The 26,961-nt window shown below is 40.5% G+C and overlaps 1 protein-coding gene across 1 annotated transcript; it reads left to right on the plus strand.

Annotated features, from left to right (window-relative positions):
* The first annotated feature begins 362 nt into the window (after positions 1–362).
* On the plus strand, positions 363–26,012 carry pin1 (peptidylprolyl cis/trans isomerase, NIMA-interacting 1). Its single transcript, XM_059992376.1, has 4 exons — positions 363–517; positions 17,341–17,541; positions 19,353–19,463; positions 25,174–26,012. The coding sequence occupies exons 1-4, from the start codon at positions 460–462 to the stop codon at positions 25,281–25,283; spliced, it is 480 nt and encodes a 159-aa protein (XP_059848359.1). The 5' UTR covers positions 363–459; the 3' UTR covers positions 25,284–26,012.
* The last annotated feature ends 949 nt before the right edge of the window (positions 26,013–26,961 follow it).

Genomic DNA, 26,961 nt, shown 5'->3' on the forward strand with positions numbered 1-26,961 from the left:
TTTCAATAAAGTGTATCGAATAAATAAATGTAAAATATATTTTTTCTCATGCTTTGTCAATCCTTACAATGTATTTTAAAATAGAAAGGTAATTATGTTTAATTTCCAATAAACGACACTGGAACACTGAGTAAACGTTTATTGTTGATGCAGTTTCACCAATCGTTGCGTGCCGATTTCTGACAGACAGGGTATTGTCCAATAATATCTCGGATCTGTACAGGTGGGCGGGATGTTCCGTAACAACCCTTCCGGTATTATGCTTGGTTGCATGAGGGGCGGGATCAGATAATGATTGACCGACATGGTGATGTTTCATTTGTCGAATCTTCGATAGACGCCAATCTGACCAATCAGCTTTGAGCCGCCGAAGGCGGGTTGCTGGCTGTCGACTCCCGCAACGTGCAGGTTAGGTTGCGCCTCGTCTTGTCTATTGGTAGCAGCACGACGATTGAAGTGATGGCTGAAGAGGAGCCGCTGCCTCCCGGCTGGGAGAAACGCATGAGTCGAAAATCAGGTAACACACACACACGAGCCAAAAAGCACAGTTTCCAAGTAGCAATGCCATCAAATACTGATGATAGTTGAAACAAAACGTTGGTGGGAAGAGAGAGGCGGGACGTGGGTAGGCCCCTGCTGCATTTCTGGACCGTGTGATGGGGGGAGGTGGAGGGATGGGATGTTCTGGAAAGTAGGGGATTGAAGCGAAGGTGGGTGGAGGGATGGTCAACTATAATTGGGAAAAGCTGTAGGAAATGTGAGTGGTGGAGGAGTAAAGGTATTGGGGGTTGGGGAGTGGTGGCATTGGAGGTAGTGGGTGGAAGGTTGGAGTCCCTGACAGGTGGTGATGTTGAGTGTGGCAACAACCATAGAGGAGATGGTGCAGTAGGAAATTAAGGAGGGTGGGTGTCTGGAGAGGAGCTGAAGTGTGGCTATTGTGCTGGGACTTTTAGGAGTGGAGTGCCTCTTGGTGTTTGCTGATAATGACTGAGAGCTGGGTAATCTGAAGATCTGGGAATTAGGGTTGGCATCTGAGATCTTTCAGACTTGGGCTTCTTTACCCTTGGTATTTGGGGATGGAGTGGAGGGAAAAGTATAGGGACATCACAAATGTACTGCTAATTCTGGGATGCCTATTCGGTAGTTATGGACTTCTCAGAATCAGATTTAATATCAGCTGCATATGTTGTGAAATTTGTAACTTTGTGGGAGCAATACATTGCTAGGTACAATAATAGAGGAAAAAAACTGAATTACAGTAAATAAGGGGGATTTTGGAGATCTACCTTTTTCTGTCATTCTTTGGGTTTTCTGTTTTGTGGATGCCTGTGAACAGGAAGAATTTCAGGTTGTATGCTGTATACATTCTCTGATATTGAATTGAACCATTGAAGTGTGTGTGTGTGTGTATAATTAAATAAGAAGCCCCAAAAATTACAAATAAAAAAGTAGTGAGGTAATGTTCACAGGTTCAATGTCCTTTCAGAAATCTGATGGCAAAGGGGAAGATGCTGTTCCTGAATCATTGAGTGTGTGCCTTCCTAGTGGCCCCAGGTGATGGGGGCCCTTAATAATAGGTGCTGCCTTTCTGAGGCATCTCTCTTTGAAGATGTGCCGAAGACTTTGAGGCCAGTGCCCATGATGGAGCTGACTAATTTTACAACTCATAATCCCTGACTATTTTCTATTGTGCTGGCAGTGCAGACCCAACAGGTGAAGGAAGCACTAAGACATACAGTCCTTGGGTTCCTTAACATTAACACAATCACCTGCGCTCTCTGTCAGCTGATGAGTTGGTGCGTGACCAGTAATAGTCAGTTCTGAAGTCACAGCTGTTAGGCTAAGTTTCTGGTAAGCACAACACCCTGAGAGATGCCTGTGTGATCTTGTCCTTCCAAATTGCCTTTTGCAGACACGTTTCCCCAAGGACCAAGAGTCCTGTTTTCATAAGGGGGAAACCATTCTGCTTTGTGGTAGTGTAGTGCTGAATGCGATACGGTAGATGCAGCAGCTCAAAGCTGGCCAATCTGAAGATACTGTGGACCATTTGTAGTGGAAGGATGCTCCGTCACAATCTGTAACCTTATGACCTACTGCTACAGGATAAACATGTGAGGTGCCGCAACCTGAAAATGAGCAAACCAAGGAGTGGGGAGCAGCAGGGGATTAGATTGTGCTTAACAGCATCACCAGACAAAGGTTGCCTCTGTGCCGACTACATGGTTTTGTCCATCCTATACATGTAATCATGTAATGGTGAAGTGGTGGTATCAGGAACATGACTATGTATACTGTATCACATGGTTATCATGTGCTGTGTCGTAAAGACGTAGGCATTCTTGGTCTTTGACCAGGATTGTTCTTGGCAGATTGTTCCAACAAAGTGGTTTGCCATTGCCTTTTTCTGGGCAGTGTTTTTACAAGATAGCTGACCCTCGCCATTATCAATGCTCTTCAGAGATTGTCTGCCTGGTGTAAGTGGTCACGTAAGCAGGACTTAAGATCTGCACCAGCTGCTTATATGTCCATATACCATTGGCTCCGATGGGTTTGCGTGACTGTGATTTTGTGTGTGAGATGGGGACAAATAAGTAACTGCTACACCTTGCCCAATGGTGATCTGCAAGTTAGCAGAGGGAAGGAATGCCATACATCTTTGATAGAGATGTATCTTCACCCTGCCACCCACAGTGGTGCAGTTCGGTTTCAATTCCCACCACTGTACAAGGAGTTCGTATGTTCTCTCATGACTGTGTGAGCTTCCTCCTGGTGCTTCGGTTTCCTCCTGTATCTGGCTGGGTTAGGGTCAGTGAGTTGTGTGCTTCTATGTTAGTGTGGGACGTGTGGCACCACTTGTGGGCTTCTCCCACCCTAATGCACAGATGTGTTGGTTATTGGTATAAATTATGTATATCAGAGTCAGATTTAATATCACTGGCATATGTTGTGAATTTTGTTTTGCAGCGGCAATACATTGTAATACATAATAAAAGCTGTAAATTACAATAGAAATATTTTAATAATTTTTTTATTTTATTGATGTACATTTTTGCAAATAAAGCCAATCTTTTAAGATCCTTTTATCTTCACTTAGTGATGGGAGGAACCTGTACTTCAGTGCTGTAGTCAAAGCTGTAGAATCCACACTTGTCCAGTCAAAAGTGCCAAGTACAATATCTATTTCATCTTCCACTGGAAATCGCCACTCTCATAGGAGCTAGCCTCCATCTACTTTAATTTTCTTCATGTAATTTACTTCACGTAGCATGGACTGGAATTAGAGAAACCAGCTGCAGTACTGACCCACATTTGAGAACTCTTCTAACCAAATTGTTTCAGTAGGTGCTGCACTGGTATCTATCTACCTGTCATTGTAGAAGATTGCCCTAGTATAACTTCGAAAAGCAAGAGCACAGTCCATCCACTCAAAGTGAAGTGATGGAAGATATAGTTCATACTTGTTTAACTGTCATTTAATCATACATGAATGCTTGTAAATACAGCCAAATAAAACTGTTACTCTGGGGAAAAGGAGTAAAAACACAGTTCTGACAGTCACACACAGTACAAAGCACACATAAAATATCAATAAAATCCACACACAAAAAAATATAGTACAAGATCCTGAGTCCACAAATGTTGCAGAAATCTGCAGCTAACCACAATGCACCTTGTCTTCTGCTGAGTGAATACTGTGTGGCAGGACTGACTCCAGTTTGAATGCCGCACTACACCGTCTCCGGTGGAGCAAACTGACTGTGGTGTCTGCACCTGGTGTAAACGGGCAACATTGCAGCTTGAGACCTAGTCCTTACTGTGACAGGCCATGCAGCTCCCCCGCTGTCCGTCCTTGCTATCGCCAGTGAATCAGGCCTGCATTAACAATGTCCAACAGGGTATTGCAATCACCAGAGAAATTACTAAGATCACTCGCTGTTAGATTGCACACTGACTCCTCTACACAGATGATCCGCATCAGTTCCACTCATAGGGTAGACTTGCAGTACGTTAAGTTCTTAATGTCCAGCAAGGTCTTGCAATAGCAAATGTGTTTAAGAAGGATAATTACAGTTGACTCCATAGGTGATGGTGTGTTCTATTGCAGCAGCTTCTATGGCCTATCAAATCTTGGTACTATCAAATGGCACTTAATTTCCAGTACCCACATGGAAAAATTAACAATAATTCAAGAAGAAGTGAGAATAATTGCCCTTTAGTATCATGCCAGCATTTGACTAAGTGTAGCACTGAAGTAAAACAAGTTAATTGGCATTGACATTGTGGGAGAATCTCCAGTGATGGTAGTTGTGGTCATTAGAGCTCAGTCATGCATTGAATGCAGTACATCAAGTTGGAAAAAGTCCAGTTGGCCCTCCTTATCTGCGAGGGATTGGTTCCGCGTTCGCATTCCAAAAAACACAACTGCTCAAGTCCCTTATTCAACCTGTCTCAATGCAGTGGACCTTAGGACCCAGTAGAACTCCAGACCTTATTTAACCTGTCTCAGTGCGATGGACATTAGGACCCGGCGACGGAGCTCTGAATCTGCAGTGTTTCTGTTCATGAAAATAAATCACGATCACGATTGAAAATAAAGTAGAAATAATAAAACGATCGGAAAGAGGTGAAATGCCATCGGTCATTGGAAAATGTTAGGCTACGTCGGTCAATGGTTGGAACAATTTTAAAGGATAAAGTGAGAAAGGCCCTGCCCTGATTAAAGATACAATTATTACTAAGCAACGCAGTGGTTTAATTATTGGGTTTTGGGTTTGTGATCCTCCACATCAATCTGGCACGGATGGAGAGTGCACTTGGGAGCGGTCTGTCACTGGATCGAACTTGGGAAACATACATTCTTAAGCGTTTTATATGCTTAGAAAGGTAAAATATATATTATACTAAGACAAACGTTTGACTAACTGACGCTAAATAATATCGGATGTACCTGTTCCAACTTACTTAGTAAGGGAACTTGTGATTTTTTTTGATCCTGATCCACGATAACCCATGTACATCCTCCCATATACTTTAAGTCATCTCTAAATTACTTATAATACCTAATACAATGTAAATGCTATGTAAAATAGTTGTTATACTGCATTGTTTAGGGAATAATGACAAGAAAAAAAATCTACATGCTCGAACAACAAGTACTGGAAGAGCACTCCCAGGTTTTCTTGATTTGCGATTGGTTGAATTCGTGCATGCAGAACTCGCAGATATGGAGAGCTGACTGTACAGCTGAGTTGTTGCATCACCTGGGGAGGAGAGTTTGGACTGCTGGATAATGAGAACAGAAGAGATTTTAAAAAGGTGAGTATTATTAAGAGGAAGGTAGTTAGTATAACTTTATAGAGTGGACCAGGATGTCTTTGCAGGAGATCCCCAGGACAGTGTCATCTTGGGTCCAATTATCATTTTCATCAATTGTGTTTTCCATCATAAAATCTGGTAGGGATATTTGATTCTATTTTGCAGAAGTTAAAGCAGTTTATATTGGCATGGAGAAATATCAAGACACACTTTCATATGGCCTTAAAGTGGCAAGTAACATTCATAGTGCCAAACAGTGATGGTGTTGGACAAGCGTTTGCCCAATTGGTATTCATTGGCATTAGTACCATCAATTTCTTAGTCCCCATTGACCTGTAACTCAACTGCAACAATTGTATAGGTGATGTGGCTATAGCAGCAGCTCAAAGGCTATCTACCTTGTGGTGAGTGACTTATCATCTGATGCTCCCAAGTATTATGAAGTACAGACAGTCCCCGGGTTACGTGCGAGTTCCGTTCATGAGTCCGTCTTTTAAGTCGGATTTGTACGCAAGTCGGAACAAGTACATCTGGTATTATTTAGCGTCAGTTAGTCAAACGTTTGTCTTAGTATATAGTATATATTCTACCTTTCTATGCATATAAAACACTTATGAAACGTATGTATTCCAATAATTAAACCACTGCGTTACTTAGTATTAATTGTAGCTTTCATCGGGGCAGGGCCTTTCTCACTTTATCCTTTAAAATTGTTCCGATCGTTGACCGACTGTAGCCTAACACTTTTCCAATGACCAATGGCGTTTCACCTCTTTCCAAACGCTTTATTATTTCCACTTTATTTTGGATCCCAATCGCTTCCCGTCAATGGAACAGAAACACTGCAGGCGGCGGGTCTTGAGCTGTGCCGGCTCCTGAGGTCCGCTGGGTCCTAAGGACCACAGCATTGAATTCCCCGGGGTCGAAAGTCTAGCGCACTGAGACAGGCTAAATGGGACAAGTGGGGGCTGTGCTAGGTTTGGGTATTTGATCCTCCACAATATTCCACATGGGAATTTAAACTGGAGGTGGCAGTTTTTTTTTCCATGAGGTCGAGTTGTGAGCTCGATATCAACCCGGTATAGATGGTACGGGAGTCACTGGATCGACATCAACTCAGCACAGGAGCAATCTGTCAGTAAATCGAACTCGGGAACCTCCGTACTCTTGCCCGGTGCTGATCTGACTGTGCCACCAGCGACCGGAATAGGGGTGGGGTGGCGGGGCCAGGGTGAGTCTTACTAAGAAAAATTTAAGCCAAATACAAAGTTAAACACTCAACACAGTGTCAACGGCAACAACTTAAAATGGCGGACGGCGTTCTCTTTCCTCGGTTTGTAAGTACGAGTTGTCCGAAAGTCGGACGCTCATAACTCGGGGGCTACCTGTACCCTCTACTTTTCCATATGAGTAAATTTTAATCTCATCCAGGGTAAAACAAAACATTGGCATACCAGCTATTGTCACGTTCTTCATTGGTGCGCCTTGGCTATACTGTGTTGCACCTGCAAAGCGCTGGCCAACATACTTGAATAGGAAATTCAAATAGCAACTCCCAAGAACATAAGTTCTCCCACAAAAGTTATGAGTAGTAGATGCATGTAAGCAACACCAGCTACAGATTTCCACTCCAAGTCTCATGCCATCCTGATTTGGAAATGCAACTCCATTCTTCAAAGGTCCATTTATTATCAAAGTTTCCAATTCTGAAATTCTTCAATTCTCTGGGTAGCCATGAAGCCGAGAACGAAAAAGGCAGTACGATCATCAAATCCCCCAAATCCCCCCTCCTGCACAAAAACCAGCTAAAACTGGTCAGGCATATTGACCCCTAAGTTGTTTGAAATCTTGAAACTCTACCAACAAAACTGTGTGTGCATTTCTTCACCAGAAGTACTGTCATAGATTAAGATGTAGAAATCCATTCTGGCAGTTGAGAATTGCTAATAAATGCTATCTTGTATGGTAAGATAGCATTAGTGAACCAAAGTGATATTCTACGAACTGTTTACAAACTTCTAAGTATATCTCTCTCAATCTGCAGTATGTTATATTCCTTTAAGCACCATACTTTTAAACCATCTTGATAAACTACAGATTTCATGATCTGAAGGACTCAGTGGATACTTAAGGTGGTATGGCACCTTTAAGTGGACAAAGTTTCGTCGTCATGGCTAGAAACGAGGTGTGCCAGGCTGAAACACAGAGGAATGAGACCCCCACACCCCCCACCCAGCCTCTTGTTCTCCAGCGACAGTACATTTGCTAACAAGGTTGCTGTGTCAGAGGGAAATGAGGGATTGTTGTGTTCTGTGTTTTACCAAGACATGTCTTCCTCTGAGTATGACAGATTTGGCGATCAGATCAAAAGGCTTGATACACAGGATGGATCAAACTGATTCAGGAAAGGCAAAAGGTGGAGATATATGTTTCCTGACATACTCTGGTGCCCCAATGTGGCAGTTTTCTCATACTCGTGGTCCTCCAACCTGTAAAACCTAATGATCAAGTGCTGACTTTTATTTACCAAGAAAGGCTCCTTCGTGATCCTGACCACAGTTTGCATATTACCATTGGTCAAATGTAATTAGGCATTTGAGATACTACATGCTGCTGTCACCAAACAAGAAACAATCCACTCTGATGTATCTATAATCGGTGATTTCAAACAGATTTGTTTGAATAAATCTCTGACCAATTGCCATCGGCGTGTAACCTGTAGCACCAGAGGTCCCAGCACAGTAGACCACTGCTATAGTATGATAAATGTCTACCATTCCATACCCAAACTGTATTTCAGGAAATCTGATCACTTGGTTGTCCTTCTACCTGCATACAGACTGAGGCTAAAGAGTAAGGCTACAGAGAACCTCGGGTAACAAATAGATGGTCGAGGGAGGACCTCAGACAACAAACAGGTGGTCGTGGGAGGCGAAGGTACTGAGGGGCTGAACAGACGTATTTAGTTCTGGTGACCAATTAAAATACAAGACTCTGGGTATGGTCTCTAGAAAGCCCTTTCATGGGTGAAGTGGCAATTCTGGACTAAACTTAAATCAATGAAGGATGTTTGAGTTGAATGCTGTTACCTCTTAAAGTGAAATCAAGCAACATAAGTGACAAGAGGGCTTCACTTCCAGATGAGCTCCAAGCCTTCTATGCTCACATTGGCCGTTAAAACATGGAAGAACTTTCACAAACTCTCAATAGCCCCTGTAATTTCAATCTCTGAAGCTGACGTGAGAGCATCCGTCATGATGGTGAAGCTACAAAAAGCATCTAGCCCAGATGGGGAACCTGAGCAAATACTAAAGACTTGTGCTGATCAACTGGGTAGCGTGTTCACCAAGATCTTTAACCTCTTGCCTTCACCAATCTGAAGTACCCTTTTGGTTTAAGCACCCTTCATTTATACCAGTGCCTAAGAAGACCATGTTGATCTGCCTCTGATTATTTCTGGTAACATTTGGATCCAATGTAATGAACTGTTTTGAGAGTTTGGTGATGTAACATTTTAAATCCTGCCTGAGAAGCAGCTTGAACTGTTCCAATTTGCCTACCAGCACAGCAGGTCCAGAGCAGATACCATTTCATTGGCTCTTCACTTAACCCTGGAACTAGACAGCAAAGATACATACATCAGAATGCTCTTCATTGATTACAGCTTGACATTCAATGCGATCGTTCCCTCAAAACTAATCAATAAACTTCAAAACCTTGGTCTTAATACCTGCTTGTGCAATTGGGTCCTGGAATTCCTTACTTGCAGGCCCCGGTCAGTTCATTTGGCAACAACATCTCCACAATCTCCATCAGCACAGGTGCACCACAAGGCTGTGCGCTTAGCCCCCTGCTCCACCTGCTTTATACTTATGACAGTGTGGCCAAGCACAGCTCCAATGCCATATTTAAGTTTATTGAAAATCTGGCTGAGTGGTACCATAACAGCAGCCTCTCTCAAATATCAAGGAGCTGATTATTGACTACAGGAGGAGGAAATTGAAGGTCCTTGAGCTGGTTGTCATTGAAGAATCAGAGGTGGAAGAGTGTCAGCAATTTTAAGTTCCTTGGTGTTATTTCAGAGAACTTGTCCTGGGCCCAGTGCGCAAGTGCAATACAACAAAAACACGGCAGCACCTCTACTTCCTGAGAAGTTTACGTAGATTCGGCATGACTTCTAAAATGTTGACAAACTTTTATAGATGTTTGGTGGAGAGTATATTGACTAGTTGCACCACAGCCTGGTTTGGAAATGCTAATGCTATGAATTGAAAATTCTACAAAAAATAGTAGATATTGCCCAATCTATCATGGGTAAAGTATTCCCCAGCACATCAACACAGAATGCTGTCACAGGAAAGCAGCATCCATTATCAGGAACCACCCCCCCCCCCCCCCCACCACCACCACCCAGGTCAAGCTCTCTTCTTGCTGCTGCCATCAGGAATAAGGTACAGGAGCCTCAGGACTAATGCCACCAGGGTCAGGAGCAGTTATTACCCCTCAAATAACAAGATCCTGAACCAGTGGGGACAACTTCATTCATCTTCACACCCCATCATTGAACTGTTCCCATAGCCAATGGACTTGTCTTCAAGGATTCTTCATCTCATGTTCTCAATATTTATTGAGTATTTATTATTATTATTTCTTTCTTCCTTAGTATTTGCACTGTTTGTCATCTTTTGCACGTTGGTTGTTTATCAGACCTGTTGGATGTGGTCTTTCAATGATTATGGTTCTTGGATTTACTGGATATGCCCACAAGCAAATGAATCTCAGGACTGTGTATAATATATATGTACTTTGATAATAAATTTACTTTGATCTTTTGAACTTTGATTGTTGCTAAGGATACTCATATCTCATCAGAAGCTTTATTCCTGAGAGTGAATGAGTCTAGAATTGTATGCAGAATTCTAAGGTCCACCTGGATTTTGTGTTTTAGTAAATCTTCTAAGGTTGCAGTACAAGCCAGTTGTCATTTGACAGTTACAAAAGAAAACACTGAAGATTAACACAGGACGAAGCTATGAAACCCATCATTATGTGTTCAAACCTCTTAATTACACAGCCAAACAGTCATCTTCCAATATGTTGTCTCTTTCAGATAAACTGGAGTAAATGCAGTGTCTGCAGCAGCAGTAAAACAGAGTTCATATTATAGGATGATCTTTCAACAAAATTGCTCAATTTTCATACTGAAAATCTTTCTTGTATGAAATTGTTGAATTCTATATTAAGTAATAAAGGTTATGCCTTATCAGGTAGTTTCTTTGCCTTTTGAGCCTTGTTGGAATAGTGCAAGTTATGTCCGTACATGGCCTCCTCTACTGCCATGATGAGGCCAAACTCAGGTTGGAGGAGCAACAGCTCATATACCATCTGGGTAGTCTCCAGCCCCTTGGTATGAACATCGAATTCTCCAACTTCCAGTAATTCCCTCCCTCTCCCTTCCCCTATCACACTTTCAGACTGCCTCCTCTTCTAGCTGCCTATCACCTCTCATGATTCTGCCTTCTGCTACCCATAGTGCTTTCCCCTTACATTCCTTCTTCACCTCTCCTGCCTATCCCCTCCCTGCTTCCCCTCCCCCACCCCTTGATCCTTCCTCTGATTGGTTTTCCACCCTCCCCCCCACTTCTTTATAGGGCCCCTGCCCCCTCCCTCTTCAGTCCTGACGAAGGGTTTTGGCCTGAAACATTGACTGCTCCTTTCAATGGATGCTGCCTGACCTGCTGAGTTCATCCAGCTTGTTTGTACATGTTAATTATGTGTGCATTCGTTCAAGCAGACAGACATACCAAATGCAAACACGAGGAAATCTGCAGATGCTGGAAATTCAAACAATACACACAAAATACTGGTGGAACACAGCAGGCCAGGCAACATTTATAAGGAGAAGCACTGTCGACGTTTCAGGCTGAGACCCTTCGTCAGGACACCAAGTGGCTTAGATTTTGTTTTCTTGGTATTTTACCACCATCCTTTTTCACCTGGCTGAATACATTTGTTCTCCCTTCCTTTACTGGCTACATATAGTAAATTTTTAACGATTAGCTGTATTTGTCACATGTACATTGAAAAAAAACATACAGTGAAATGCCTTGTTTGTATCGACGACCAACGCGGTCTGAGGATTGTGCTGGGAGCAGCCTGCTCCTGGTTCTAGCGTAGCCTGCCCTCACTAATCCTAACCCTAACAACATGCCTTTGGAACTTGGAAGGAAACTGGAGAACCCGGAGGAAACCCAGTCACAGACCTCTTACATGGCACTGTAAACTGTTGAACTAACCACAAGCTGCTGTGCTGCCCCAGAATGTTTAAATTTGTTAAGCAAGGTACCCTTTACATAAACCCATGCTAACACTTTCTACTTTGTTAATATTTCCATATGTTCTGTCTTTATTCTGTTATATGATTTGTTTATAAGTTATTCAAGATATTCAGAACTAATTTTAGGATTACTAAAATGTTCCTCTTTAATTTTTTTTCTCTTGTTTGAAATATTTGGCACCCTCCAATCAAAAAAAAAGCTACTGAGTAAAGAATTTTGTAAGGTGATTACAAATACATTAATGATTTTTCAGAGTTGCTTCCTCTAGTGTTGTGAAATTACATTATCACATTAGATGTCAGGCTCATGTGCCTTTCGCATATTTAATCAACTCCAGTTACTGAGAGAGAAACACACACACACACACCCCTACCTCCCCCCAAACCTTGTGGAACACAACAGACCAGGCAGCATCTATAGGAAGAAGCACTGTCGACATTTTGGGCCAAGACCCTTTGTCAGCACTAACTGCAAGAAAAGATAGTAAGAGATTTGAAAGCAGGAGGGAGAGGGGGAAATGTGAAATGATAGAAGACAGGAGGGGGTGGGGTGTAGCTAAGAGCTGGAAAGGTGATTGGCAAAAGGGATACACAGCTGGAGAATGGGAAGGATCTTGGGACAGGAGGCCTAGGGAGAAAGTAAGGGGGAGGGGAGCAACAGAGGGAGAGAAAATCCCTTGTTTCTTTCTCTATTGGACTTTGCACAACTGTACCTTAAAATTGGTGAACAGGTCTCATGTTCTATAATCCATTAAATGATTGAAAATATGATTACCTTATGAATTGCATTACTTAACTATTAAAATGTCAAGTCTCCTTGCTCCACTGGTTCTTGAGTCCGTGTGGGTGACCACCATCTTAGATTTTAAATCTTGGAACCTTGACTTTGCGTAATTGTGGCCTGGAGAATGGTAGGAATAACACTTTCCTTCAAACAACTACCAACTACAGCTATATCTCTTGCATTGTGTAACATAATTTTAGTACCTAGTTTTGATTTTGAACTTTATTGGCCACACTTCTTGACTGTAGCAGACTGCTGGTATTAAACACACAATACCTAAATGGAAAAAAAATACAAAGAACTGTCTTGGGACCTGTGTGGGGATGCAGGTAATCAATCAAAAATCAATAATGTATTTGTGGAGGTCTTGAATCACTTAAGTTTAGATCAAATGCTAGAAGTCTAAAGTGAAAGCAGAAAATACCTGTTGTTCAGGTTACTTTTGTGAGAAGAGGAAGGATTACTGTTATAAGTTGAAAACACCCCATCTGAACCAGAAAGGATCTTTGACCAGTAATATTAACTCACTCTCTTCTCGCAGTTGCTGTCTGACATGTTGAGCATTGTATTTGTTTTGAATCTTTTACCTATTAGCACCAAAAGAAATGAATCCAATTAAAATTGTTGGCATATTAAATATCATAATATTTACTTATTAGTTTAATTTAATTATTTAGGGTTTTCAGCTGTTAAAACTGATTGGAATATTCATGATTTGAATACTTGGATCTTCACTTTCTGTTTGTCATTGTTCCTGGAGAGTTGCCAGCAAGTAATTTGTCAGTGACTAGTTTCATTGGGTGCAATGGGATCTTTCATATTAGTTAGCTGTTTGGATAGTAGAGGGCAGTTTGCTCGGGAGAGCAAGCGCAGAGTCGCCAGATACCGGCGCCATCTTAAAACCGGTATATCTACAGTCAATTATTAAAGTCAGTGGTCTTAGGACACCAGAGAAATATTGACTACATATTGTTTTGCTAAGCCATCATGTATAGCTTAAAATTGCTCAGCACGAGTGAAAAGCGGATCAATGCCTTTACGTTCTAAATGCTTTCTCCCTTTATCCTAATGTATCTGCCTCTATCACCACCCCAACCACCTCATCAAAAAATTCAATCAAGTTAATAAGGCACAACTTGCCCCACATAAAGCCATGCTGGCTGTCCTTAATTAGGCCATGATTTTCCAAATGCTCATAAATACTGTTCCTAAAAATTCTCTACAGTAATTTCCATAGCATTGATGTGAGACTCATCGATCTATAGTTTCCAGGACTATCCCTGATTCCCTTCTTGAACAATGAGGCAATATTAAAGGTTCAAATGTTCATTTATTATCAAAGTTTATAACTCTAAAATTCTTCTCCAAGTAGCCATGAAGCCAAGAAAGAAAAGAACGGCAGCAAGATGATCAACCCCCAAATCCCTCCTCCCCACACAAAAAATGAAGAAAAATGGAATAGGCATATCGACCCCTAAATCCCCTCCCCACACTCAAAAAAAACAAGAATGATCAGGAGAGAAACACAGTATATTTAAAAACTATAAGTCTGGGGGGAAGAAATTATGGTTCAAGTCCAAATCTAAAGCGTAGAAAACCGGGGTAACATTCTCCGGGCACAGCAGTATCCCTCTCCATAGCAGAGCAATCCCACCAGTGATCAAAAGGTAGTCTCCCCTCTCTGTAGCAGAGCAATTTCCCCCAGTGATGAAAAGGCAAGTGGGTGGCACTCATCTTCTGCAATCACCTCGATGTTTCAACCTCCCTTATTTCCTTAATTGGTGTACAATGGAAACTTGTCCAAATAGAGTTGAACATGGGCTTGAGTCTCACAGCTGCCTTGCCATGAGATTTGCTCTTCCTGCCTCCCGGCGTCCTCTCGAAGACTGTAGAGCACTGGAACGCCCAGACGATCTTCAAACAGCAAATCACAGGTTCCAACAGTTCCAGTCATGTTCAAGATGAAAAACAAACGTAAAAGAGATTTTAAAAAAGTTTTGTATATAAAGTATATGGTTTCATGATCTATCCAGAAGATGTTGACTGAAGGAGTATTGCACGCAAGTGCCATTTTGACTGGAACATTAGCTACTCTTTCCAATCCTCTAGGATCTCGCCTGTGGTTTAAGAGGACACAAAGATATTGGCCAAGACCCCAGGAATGCCTTCACTTGCCTTTCTCAATAATCTGAGTTGTATCCCATTAAGGGGACTTATCTACCTTAAGGAGGAGACGTAACACTTTACCTTGAAATGTTCTGGCATATTAACACCCTCAGCTCTGATCTCCTTATCCTCCATGTCTTTCTCCTTGGTAAATACTAAGGTGAAGTACTCATTAAGGACCTCACTCACTTCCTTTGCAAATGTTATCCTCTTCCTCCTGATGTGCTTATGGAATACCTTGGGATTCTCTTTAATCCTACTTGCCAAAGATTTTTCATGGCCCCTCCTGGTTTTCCTAGTTCTCTCCTTGAGTTATTTTCTGACTATTTTATAATCCTCCAGGGCTCTGTTTGATGCTAGCTTCCTAAACTTTACATACTTTTCGATCTCGACTAAATTTATCATCTCCATCAGCATCCAAGGTTCTTGTACCTTGCCATCCATGTCCTTACTTCTGACTGGAACATACGTGTCCTGTATTCTCTACTGCTGGTCTTTCAATACCCTCTACATGTTGGATGTGAACTTGCCCAAAAACAGCTGCTCCCAATAGTTTTCTCAAATTTCTTAATTCTTAGATTCCCCTCTCAAGTCCTGGCAATTCATACCAATTAGTCATTTGGGCCATCATTAGGTCCTTTTAGGACATTAGGTCCTTTTTCATCAAGTGGAGATCTGATACTAAATTTAATGAACAAGAATGTTTGAAATGAAAGTAAATTTCTATTTTTTGGTCAGAAGAATTTCAAATATTTTGTGCAGTGGATTAAGAACTGCCCTAATTGATTTATCCATGGATTATGCTGAGCTCCCTGTAGTGTAATAAACTGTAAGTGAGGAATTCACCATTATATTGTCAGTGAATACATTGGAAATAATAAGCAATAGAGCAATTTGTTTGTGATGATTTTAAACTCTATAAAATAATTATAGGCCATATAATCCATGTTTATCTAATTTAAATTATTGCAAGGCCTAAAATTGTGCAGAAGCCAGAATAAATCAGCAGTAAAAATAACACAGTAGTTTATATAACCTGTTCCATAAAAAATTCAAAGTTGTATTCAGTAGTTTTTGTACAAGAGCCTAGGATGAAAAGCTTAGATAATGAACTTCACTGAGGTTTGGATTAGCTCCACGTTGCAGTTTGGAACAGCAAAATAGGCAATTAATGACTGCAGTCTCTACCTGGAAATAATGCAAGACAGAACCACAGTCACTTTGCATGACAGTCAGTAGATAGCATTAGCAAATAGAAATGCCACCAAGCCACAAAAGCAGGTTTTGCAGGATGACTGTAACTAGCTTGATAAAAGGGGGTACCAATTAGCAGGCAGAAAGGAATAGAGTAATCATGAGTGGAAAAGCATGGAAATTTGATAATATTCAAGAGGGTAGAACTGATTAGTGCACATATTTTGGAGAGGTAATAGCAAGAAATTATTTTAGAAATTGGAAGGAATTTTTGTTGCAGAGAGATTTGAACATTTTAAAATTGGGCTGTTGGTTAATGTGAAGATAGTGTAGGCTAACTAGCCTGGTCATTGACACTTAAGTATTCAGATGAAGAATCACAAGTACACTACATAATGTGAGAGGCGTGGTTGATGGATTTAGTGGCACATGGGATGGAACAGAGAACAGAGGGTTTTTGGAGTGCAGATAAGCAGCAGTTGAATCAGGATAAGGTTTATTATCACTGTCATAGGTTAAGAAATTTATTTTGTGGCAGCAGTTCAGTGCAAAGACAAAGGAATATAAATTACAGAAATAAAAGTGTTCAAAAAAGAGAGAAGAAGCTAGCAATCGTGAACCGTTCAGAAATCTGATGGCAGAAGGGAAGAAGCTGTCTCAGGTGGTGAGGGTACTGAAATGGGTGCCACCTTTTTTTTGAGGTACTGTCTTGAAGACGTACTTCATGGTGCAGAGAGTTGTGTCCGTGATGGAACTGACTGAGTATATTACCCTATTCAGCTCTTGTGATCCTGGGCATTGGAGGTTTCATACCAAACAGGCATGCAGCCAGTTCTGTTCTCCATTATAGATCTATTAGAATTTGTAAGAGCCTTTGATGATATACCAGATCTCCTCAATATTATGTCTAAAAGTAATTAGGCTTCGTATATCTGCCACATTTGGAAGTGGTCTTGTATGGTTTCAGAGAACTGCCAAAGAGCAGAATGGAAATCAATCTGAGAGAGCACTGTAGTTGATGACTTTATTTTTCACTTCAATTAGTTGCATTAAATTTCTGCCAGTTCAAAAATTGAATGTTAGTTATTCAGTCCGGAGGTAGTGGTGCATGTAAACTGGATGTCTTGGAAACTCATGCCATATATTTGGAAATAGGAGAAATTGGCAAATCATCAAAGTAGTAACGAAATTAAAAAAAAACAGAATTTGGATATCCTACAGTTGTGGGGAGTGCTACATAAATGTGAAAATAATGCAGCAACTTGAGGTTGATTACATGGAGATTAAATGAAGAAAGTTAATATCATTTGGAATGATCACCAGTCTGATCGAAAGGAATACTACCCAATCAATTCCACTTTGGGGAGGGATGGTGTTATTACTAGACACAGCCTAATTATGAATTGGAGTTATATCTAAAGCTTTTCAAGAAGGAAAAATTATTAGTGAGAAGAGAGAAAAAATAATTTTGGAAGTTTCTGCTTGAGTGTTGTTAGTTTGTGAATATTAATACCTCTGACAGGCAGATACCTTTATTTTGTAGGTCGTATCTACTTCTTCAATCATATAACTAATAAGAGCCAATGGGAACGTCCCAAAGCGAGTGGGAACTGCAGTTCTGTTGAGCCTGACAAAGTCCGGTGCTCACACCTCTTGGTGAAGCACAACCAGTCGCGGCGACCATCCTCCTGGAGACAGGAGGAGATTACACGCAGTAAAGAGGAGGCGCTGGAAACATTGAATGGTAAGTGGATGGTAAAGCCTACCTCACTGAAACCACAAAGTCTCTGACTTGGATTATCAACTGGCTTGGTGATCTATCATAGCTATCCAATGACAGAGTTATTTTAATTGTGGCTTTGTACTTTATATAGGCCTGTTAATGCTACACATTGTCATCTAAATCAACGGAAAGTACTGAAAATGAAAATTACATTTGCAATATGGAATGAAAAATGTTAATTTCAATAAGCAATGTATGAAGAGAAATATTGTTTGAATATTTAAGTTTGAAAAGTTTTTTCAAGAACACAGCAAGAGATCTAGGGCATTGATTTGATTCAACAAGCTTGTTGTTAACAAATATCCCTAAAACATGCCCCCACTTAGTGTGATTCAGAATGTCTGCCTCTGCTCACATCTCCCACTCTCAGGATTCCAACAAGTAAAAGTGAGATGAGGAACACTGCATTAGAGTAATCTAAATTTCTAGTTGTTATGATGATTGTTCTGTTGATAGGGAATAGGCCCGCTGATTTTTGTATATTTCAGAGGACAATTGCATATCTTGTTTCTTCACCATTAGTTTCCCTTTGCATTGTCTTGAGGAGATGGCAGTAATGTTAGCCTCTCTTCAGTGATTGTGAATAGACTTTTAATATTCAATTCACATTCCCTTTAATACATTATTTTCTGTTTACATTATTGAGCAGTGCAGTACAGCAAAGGAACAGGCCATTCAGCCCACAATGTTGCGCCAAACCAACTAAAAAGCAAAATTTACTTCCCAAACATTAATCCTTTCTACCTACACACATGTCCCTCTCCCTCCATCTTCTTTACATCCATGTGCCTATCCAAATGTCTTTTAAAAGTGTGTAATGTACTTGCTTCTACCACCAAACTAGGCAGCACCTTCCAGGCATCCATAACTCTGAGTAAAAAAAAAACTCGCCTCTCCTATATTGACTGATTAAAGTTGTCCTGATATAACCCATAACAGTTGGAAATTGCTTGTAAAAATACATTTTTAATATTTGGATTTTGAGGCAAAAGTCATTTTGTGATGACTGACATAAATTTTTCATAAGCTAAGTATTGGTCTGAGTCATGTTTTCTGAGTAAGCTGAATAACACACTGCACTCTATTCTTGAAAGGGTTCCTTTTTTTTTATTGTTTGGGTTTTGGGAACATAGCCAAGACTACAATAATACAGAGTGTTGTAAGCCAATTAACCTAGAGGCTTTCAATGTCCTCTGAAGTTCTCACGTGGGTCTGTTAATAATGTTGTCTACAAGAGTAATGAGTTCATTCTCAATATCCTGGATATTGGTCTGATTGTTCTATGGCAATCTAAATATTTGGGAGTTGAATTGGAAATTCCATCTAAAGCAGCAGTATGGATATTCTGTCATCAAACGGTAGTGACATTCGACCTTTAATATTTTCAGGCATAATGTTAGCAGGAGGCTATTGATTTTGCTGCAGTAGATAGCAGATTAATTGTGGAGTTTATTGTGTATATGTAGTTTATGTGGTGCACTCTTGGTTTGGGTTAAACGCTTTCTATTCTGTCAGTAAGACTGCTGTGATAATTTATAAATCCAGGTTCCACTTGGGTAATTCCTAAAGTGATATGCCAGGGCCTTTTTTCAGATTTGTTTGGATGTAGTTTCTAATTATCAGCTTCCTAATATGAGTTTTCAGTGCTTTTGTTTGGGTAAGTGTTACACCCATAATGGGATTTTGTGGTTCTGAGGCATATTATACTGTTGGGATATTAATAACAATGCTGAGCCATTGGATATTCCATTAACCTTTGTATCTTTATTCAGAGTACATCCAAATGATCAAATCTGGAGATGCATCATTTGAAAGCTTAGCATCCAAATACAGTGATTGTAGCTCTGCAAGAGAAGGTGGAGATCTAGGCTACTTTGGCAAAGGTAAGATGTGATATCTCAATGATTTGCAGTAACAATGACCAGTCACAGGTTGTCACTGCTTCCAATTCCACTAGTTTGATTGCAGTGATAGCCCAATAGCACAGGCTCCATTTGGTCACTATCCACCATGATACAAATGGGGCTTTGTCATATTTGACTGTGTGGGACTAGCAGCTATCAGCTTCCTATTGTGAATAGCCAGAACCTTTAATGCTCTAATCCCCACCTGTAATATGCTGCACGGGGATTTCATTCGCTGAATCTGTTGCTGAATTTACAAGCTGTTTACTGCCTGTTCTTCTAAGAAAGTAGATCACTTAATTTAGAAATTTTATTGTTAACTTCTCTGATTGCGACTGAGATGGCGCTAATTTGGAACAATGTAATCTGATTTTTCCACTGTTAGTTTCTTTTCCTTTTAAAGTACTGACCTTTCCATTGCTGATTTTGCCCTGTGCTGCATATTGCACCCATATTGTACTATCTCAGTACTTTTATATCTGTATGCTGTAGTACTTCTTATTTGCAGTTATTTTATAAATAACACTATTCTTTTGCACTTCTGGTTAGATGCTAATTGCATTTCATTGGCTTTGCATCTGTACTCGGCACAATGACAATAAAGTTGAATCTAATCTAATAAGCAAGTAACAAAATGTACAGGATTGTGTTTTACCTTTGTCACCCCACCTTCCAGTCCTCCTCTTGTCCTCTCATTTCTGTTGTCTTGTCTATAGTTCACATCTTCCATTGCAATGATCTAGCTGGTCCCATGCTCCCACCGTCTCTCCACAGTCCTGTAGATATTTTTACATTTACAGCAGATAATTATTTAGTTTGCTCTTAAATATGACGATTGAATCTGCTTCACTGCAATGCCAACTATTTTATTTCAGATATTCACTGTTGACTATTGAAAAACTTTCCTGGAACTACCTTTTATTTTTCTAATCCCCTTCATTCTGTTTTCCCTATTTCTTAATGCTGCTGCCAACAGCAACAATTTTTCTGTCTTCTCCACCTTCCTCCTTCATGAATGAAGTATCTCAGTCAGATTCCCTTGCAGCCCCCCCCCCCCCCCCCCCAAAGAGCACAATCCCAGCTTTTCTAATATAAAGTCTGTCATTATTTGGTATTGTAGTCATCAAGCCATGAAGCATGGAAAGCAGGTTCTTCAGCCCAGCTTGTCTATACTGACCAAGTTACCTAACTGAGCTAGTCATATTTGCCAATTGCCCACATCTCTCAACCTTTCCTATCCATGCGCTGATCTAGATGTCTTTTAAAACATTGTAATTATACCCACATCTACCATTTCCTCTGATAGCACATTTCATATACTCACCATTTTCTCAGTGGAAGAAGTTGCCCCTTTGTGTCTCTTAAATTCTCCCCTCCCCCCAATTTTGAGAAAATGCCACTGGTTATGTGCTCTCTTGCCCTCGAGAAAAGACTGTGGCTGTTCAGCTTGCTATTCAGTTGTTCAAGTCCCTTTCAATCCCTTCTTGTTTGGTAAATTGCTCTGTTTTTGCTCCTTGTCGTCTCACTTTGTAGTATAATATAATAATGGCAAACAATTCAAAACGGAGACATGAATTCTGGTTGACAGAAAAAAGCTTCAATGTTATAACTATGGGTTTAGATCTGCTCGGCTCACTTTTTAAAAAGCTAAATTCTCACGTTCCTTTTCAATTAATTATTTATGACTTGAAATTTAGCTTATTATTCAGTTCTGTCCTAAGCATGTTTTTTAGTTTAATTCATGAAAGTGAAGCAGCTTTGTTCAGATATGCATCTGATTTTGGTATCTAAAGTTGGACTAAATTTCTTGATAATCTCATGCTCTCAACTCCAGAGGGATCCCATCAGTAGCCATATCTTCCCTCTCCCCCATCCTCCTGCTTTCTGCATTGACCCCTCTGTTTCTTCCTCGTCCACTCGGTTCACCATTTCAGTTCACCGTTCCCTGTTCTCTAGTAATTTCCTCTTCAACTGCAGGGGATGCAGCACTTGCCTCTGCACCATTTCTCTCATCACTATCCAGGGACCTAAACAGGCTTTCCAGGGTGAGGTGGAGGTTCACGTGCACCCTGTTTGACCTGGTTTATTGTAATGATTGGCTCAAAAAGTGGCTTATGATTTGTTGGTGAGACTAAGCCTAAACTTAGAGTCTTGGATGTGGTGTTCATTCTGTCGCCAGCAGCCACACTGAATTTTCAGTTGCATGTTGTTGATACTCTGTACCTACCCTGACCTGTCTGTTAACAGGCTTCTCCATTGCCAGGATGAGTCCAAAGGCAGACCAGAAGCAAGGCACCTTATTTGCTTTTGGATGGCCAACAGTTTAAAGGCATGAACATTTGAATTTTGCAGATTTGGTTTCCGTTAGTCCACCCAGGGTGCTTGATATTTAGTGGAGATACATCTGTTTAAAAATAATTCTACAGGGCACTTAAGCTTTTTGGAGCATTGTTGAAATAAGACAATGTGGATTGCATCTTCTTCCACTTGGCTGTAAGCCAACTGCTTCCTGTCATGCTAAATAATTTTGGCAAACTGTTCATCTCTATTATAACTTCGAATATTTAAATTTTTTTATTGACATCTATTTGAAAGTGGTGATACGTTTTTATCACTTTCCAATGTCTTTGTAAAGTTAAGTGCTCAGCCACTGCAGGTGTCAAATAAGATGGTGAAGTGTGGATGAAAAATCACTGAGTGCCTAAACATGAATAATCGCCATGTGATATTGGAGTGCCAGCACCTAAGATGGGGTGAAGTTGAAAGTGTCTCTGACCACTCATAGACCAGCTCTTCTTGTAGTCATCCCAAGCCCAAAAATTCTCACTCACATTAAAATCGAGGCCTCAAAAGGAGGTGAAACAAAATTTGGAAGTTTGCAGCTCGTATTAGTATCCTATTGGCATCTGCCAGTGTGAATAACTGGCGGAGGAACGTTATGCGTTTTCCTGGTAGATTGCATTGTTTTATTGTCAGTTTCCCTGTTTCTAAAGCTTGACATGGGTATAGTTACAAAAGCACGAAGTATTTCCTATCTGGTCACCTAATTACAGGAAGGATGTTAATAAGGTTGAAAGAGTGCAGAGACGGTTTACAAGGATGTTGCGGGACTTGAGAAACTGAGTTACAGAGAAAGGTTGAATAGGTTAGGACTTTATTACCTGGAGCATAGAAGAATGAGGGGAGATTTGATAGAGGTGTATAAAATTATGATGGGTATAAACAGAGTGAATGCAAGCAGGCTTTTTCCACTGAGGCCAGGGGAGAAAAAAATCAGAGGACATGGGTTAAGGGTGAAGGGGGAAAAATTTAAAGGGAACATGGGGGGGGGGACTTCTTCACGCAGAGAGTGGTGGGGGTGTGGAATGAGCTGCCAGATGAAGTGGTAAATGCGGGCTCACTTTTAACATTTAAGAAAAACTTGGATAGGTACATGGATGAGAGGTGTATGAAAGGATATGGTCCAGGTGCAAGTCAGCGGGACTAGGCAGAAAAATGGTTTGGCACAGCCAAGAAGGGCCGAAGGGCCTGTTTCTGTGTTGTGATGTTCTATGGTTCTATGGAAACAAGCTAGTGTGGACATAGTCTATTGATTTATTGCAACCATGAATATTGTATGAGCAAAGCATTTTATTGGCGACAGTTGGGAATTCTGATGTTTATTCTGGAAATTGCAAATAAAGCAGTGAAGGTTGGTGGAAGATTTTGGAGGAATTTAGGCTAGATTAGGTAGGGTGCATTGACAGAAATTTCTATCGTTAGCAGATGGTTTAAGGGCTCTGGAGCACCAATTTCAAACATTTTGTACAAAAGAATCACATGAAATGTGGGAGTAATTATGGTCCTGGAATTCATTGACTGTGGCTGTGGAATCGAGCACTGCCTTCTGATGGGAATTGGAAAGCATTGAATAATTGGCAGGACGTGGGAGAAAGAGTAATGGCACTGACCAGTTTTGGAATCAGAATATAATTTGTTGGGCCAATGGTTGTCTACCGAGCATTAAGAACTGATTCTAGTCCTGAAGTATGAATTGTTGATCTTGGATGACTTGACAGGAGCTGATCTGGGAAAGGAAAGGATAACTGTTTGCTTCCCTGGAGGGATACACAGAGCTGCAAAACCTTTATATTTCTCTGGGCATTGGCCCTGAATCAGCACCATGCAGCATAGGTTGGCAGTCAACATGAACATCTTTTCATCAAGTAGCGTTTGAAAGTAGAACCAGGAATGTTCACCTTTTGCTTTTGGTAAGTTGAGCTTCTAAAATTGTAGTGGAAGTTGGTTTGAATCTTGGGCAGCTCTTTTTCTTTGTGTCACAAGGGAACAAAAGTGATACTGCATGGATTTTGTGTCTCAATATCACAGTTTGTGCTGTGGTAAATTCATGAAGAATTTAGCTTGTGAATACGTTTTAAATTTTAAATAGTTGAAAGCAATTCTTAAATTAAAATTAAATATTTATACTGCAATCAATAGTTGTGGCTCTCAGTCAGTCATTCACTTTCCATGTTACGATTGACTGATGTTATTATCCATAATGGATGCTGAGCAAAATACTGCTCAAATAAGATTAAGAAATTCCTGTAAGTTCTCAGCCAGGAAGCATCCATTGAATGAGAATCAGAGTTGACATTTTCAGGTGATGAATCGTTCCACTCCACAAAAACCTGACACATTAATTTTCGCTCTCCACGTACATTTTTAACAATACCTGTAATTAAAGGTCATCTAATTTCTTTTGCCTTAGCAGCTCAACAGCTGTGATAAGGCATCTTCAGGAGATGTGCAACCTCAGGTTAGTAAATTGTGGTGTGCCCGAAACATGCCGATATTTCATGATTGAGGACTCTGGGCTATAATTGGGTGAAACCATTGCAAAGGCTCTTGGGCAGCACCCTGCTGCTATTGCAAACTAATAATTTGGAATCTGTGTAAAACGTCATGGCTGAAAGAATGTATATGGATAATAACTGATGTCAGTACCAGAAATAAAATGATTGGCGATGAAAATACTGAATTGAATTGTCTACATTGTATATTTTTTATGAATGATGTTTATTGTGAAATAAAAATCCCTGCTGAATGCAGATGACTCCAGTGTTGTGACCATTCAGGTTATGAGAATTTGCTCTTGCAGGATTCACAAATCACTACCCAGGAATTTTAGATTTAGTTTTACTGTGTCACATACATTGGAACTTAGTGAAATGCATTGTATTCATTAAATCAAATCTATGAGGATTGTGCTGGGCAGCCTGCAAGTGACTTCGAGATGCTGAATAAGATACACTCTCACAGAATTTGAGCCAGTGGGGTGAAAGTAAATCAGTCAACACAAATGTCTGTCATAAATGGATTTTCGTGACATATGCACAGCTGATGTTGCTTTGCATTACAGGAAATCATAAGTCTATTTTCTAGGAACACAGCCTCCTCAGTAACATGGGGGAGGGGGGCAGTGTTTGCTTATTGATCTGCATGAACACAGCATTTTATGAATGTGATTGTGGAAATGACCATCAATTTGTGGACTTTATGCTATGTCCTTTTCGTTTAATGCTTCCAGTGAGTCTGGACTTTCCTGCCACTCTTCAGATTTTCTGACTTCAAAAAGGATTTTTTTTAAATTCTGTGATTTTTGACATCTGTACACACTGATCTTTTTTTATTTTGCTTTGTGTTGTAGGTCAAATGCAGAGACCATTTGAGGAAGCTTCATATTCGCTGAAGATTGGAGAAATGAGTAATCCAGTTTTTACAGATTCTGGTATTCATATCATACTCCGTACTGCTTAAGGTGCCTCCTTTGGTTTGTCTTTGCAGAGTGAATCACCCAGCCACTACTGAAGACCTTTATGGAAACATTCACCCACTTTGCATCATATATTCTGGTCTCCCTAGTAGTTAACAATTCTGTCTTCAGCCATTTGTCCAGCACGCTTGCAGGCACTCGGGACGGCAGAGGGAGGAATTGTCCTTAACGATTATAGGAAATGAATCTTTACAATAATGCTCTATTCAGCAGTCCAGTCATTGATCCAATATGTAGGGTGAGTGTGAGTTAGTGCCAGTCTGAGCTGTATTACCGTTACATTGTTGTAGCTTCTGCTATACATTGTATTAAAGACAATTTAAATTTTATTGGAGTAATGCAGGCTTAATTTAGACAAAACTAATGTTTATTTTCCCAATACAGAGCGATCGTGAGAAAGTGTGGCACTCGTATTATTATTCAGCATTCCTTTAGTTATCAGAAGTTACGCTAGTGCAAAAGTTTATTAGGTGTACGTGTTTAATCTCTTATTGCTAGTAGTGTCTGTTAAGCTATTGTTTATAGTTACAACAGGATTCTTTACCACTTCCATAGAAATGCTTAAGCATTAATATGTGGAGAGGACTTTAGATCACTCAACCTTTGGCAGCTGTGCTCCTGAAATACTGTAATACAGCTGAGTCTTGGAAAATGATTGTATGGTTGAACCACCCTGTTTCCCTGCACCCCCCCACCCCAGCCCCACCACCAAATTCCTGACCATTCCACAAGATGCCAGTAGAAATGCTGTTCTGAAAAGTTGTTGTGGATATCAGAACTACTGGTAGAGAGCACAGAATAACTTAAGTTTGTTCTTTTCTGTTGTTAAGATCTTCTTAAGCTGGTTAGTTTGCGTGTGCATGCATTTTTTTTGGAACAGTTCAAATTACACCGAAGCTATGGAAAGAAGCTGAGGTTATGGGAAAAGTAAGGTTATATTTGTCTGGCTAAGTCAAAATAAAGAAATTCCACAGAAAAAATACAGCCAGTCTTGGAGTCTGTTGTTTGGTGTAGTTGATTGTCTTTCAGCAACAAACTAATTTCTGGAGGAACTTGGTAAGTCAAGCAGCATCTTTGGTGGGAAATGGAATTATTGATAGTTTGGGTAAAAGCCCTGCACAGTGGAGAGGAGGAAGTCAAGGGCATTTTATTTGTTATACTCATATTTTCTTGCAGGCATTTACAGGAAAACAAAGAAATACAATAGAATTTATGAAAAACTAAATACAAAGACTGACAAGCAACCAATGTTCAAAAGAAGAAAATATGTACTAATAAAAACCTAACACTGAGAGCAGGAGAGATAGAATCCATGAAAGTGGGTCCATAGGTTTGGGAATCAGTTCAGAGCTGAGGTGGTCCACGCTGGTTCAGGTGCCTGATGGTTGTAGGATAATAAGTGTTCCTGAACTTGGTGTGGGATGTAAGGTTTCTCTTTTGTGTAGTGAAAAGAGAGCATGGCCTGGATGGGGGTTGTCAGAGATGGATGCTACTTTCTTATGGCAGTGCTTCTTGTAGATGTGCTCAATGGTGGGACATTCACTGTAAATTACCAGTGTAAAGAAGAGGGGGATAATGAAAGGGGAATAGTACTGTGGATTATGGTGGGGCTATGGAGTGGTGATGAAGAATGATTGGCTTACTAAGCCGATAGGTGCCTCT

The sequence above is a fragment of the Hypanus sabinus genome, chromosome 16 (assembly GCF_030144855.1).
Source record: "Hypanus sabinus isolate sHypSab1 chromosome 16, sHypSab1.hap1, whole genome shotgun sequence".
NCBI lineage: Eukaryota > Metazoa > Chordata > Chondrichthyes > Myliobatiformes > Dasyatidae > Hypanus > Hypanus sabinus.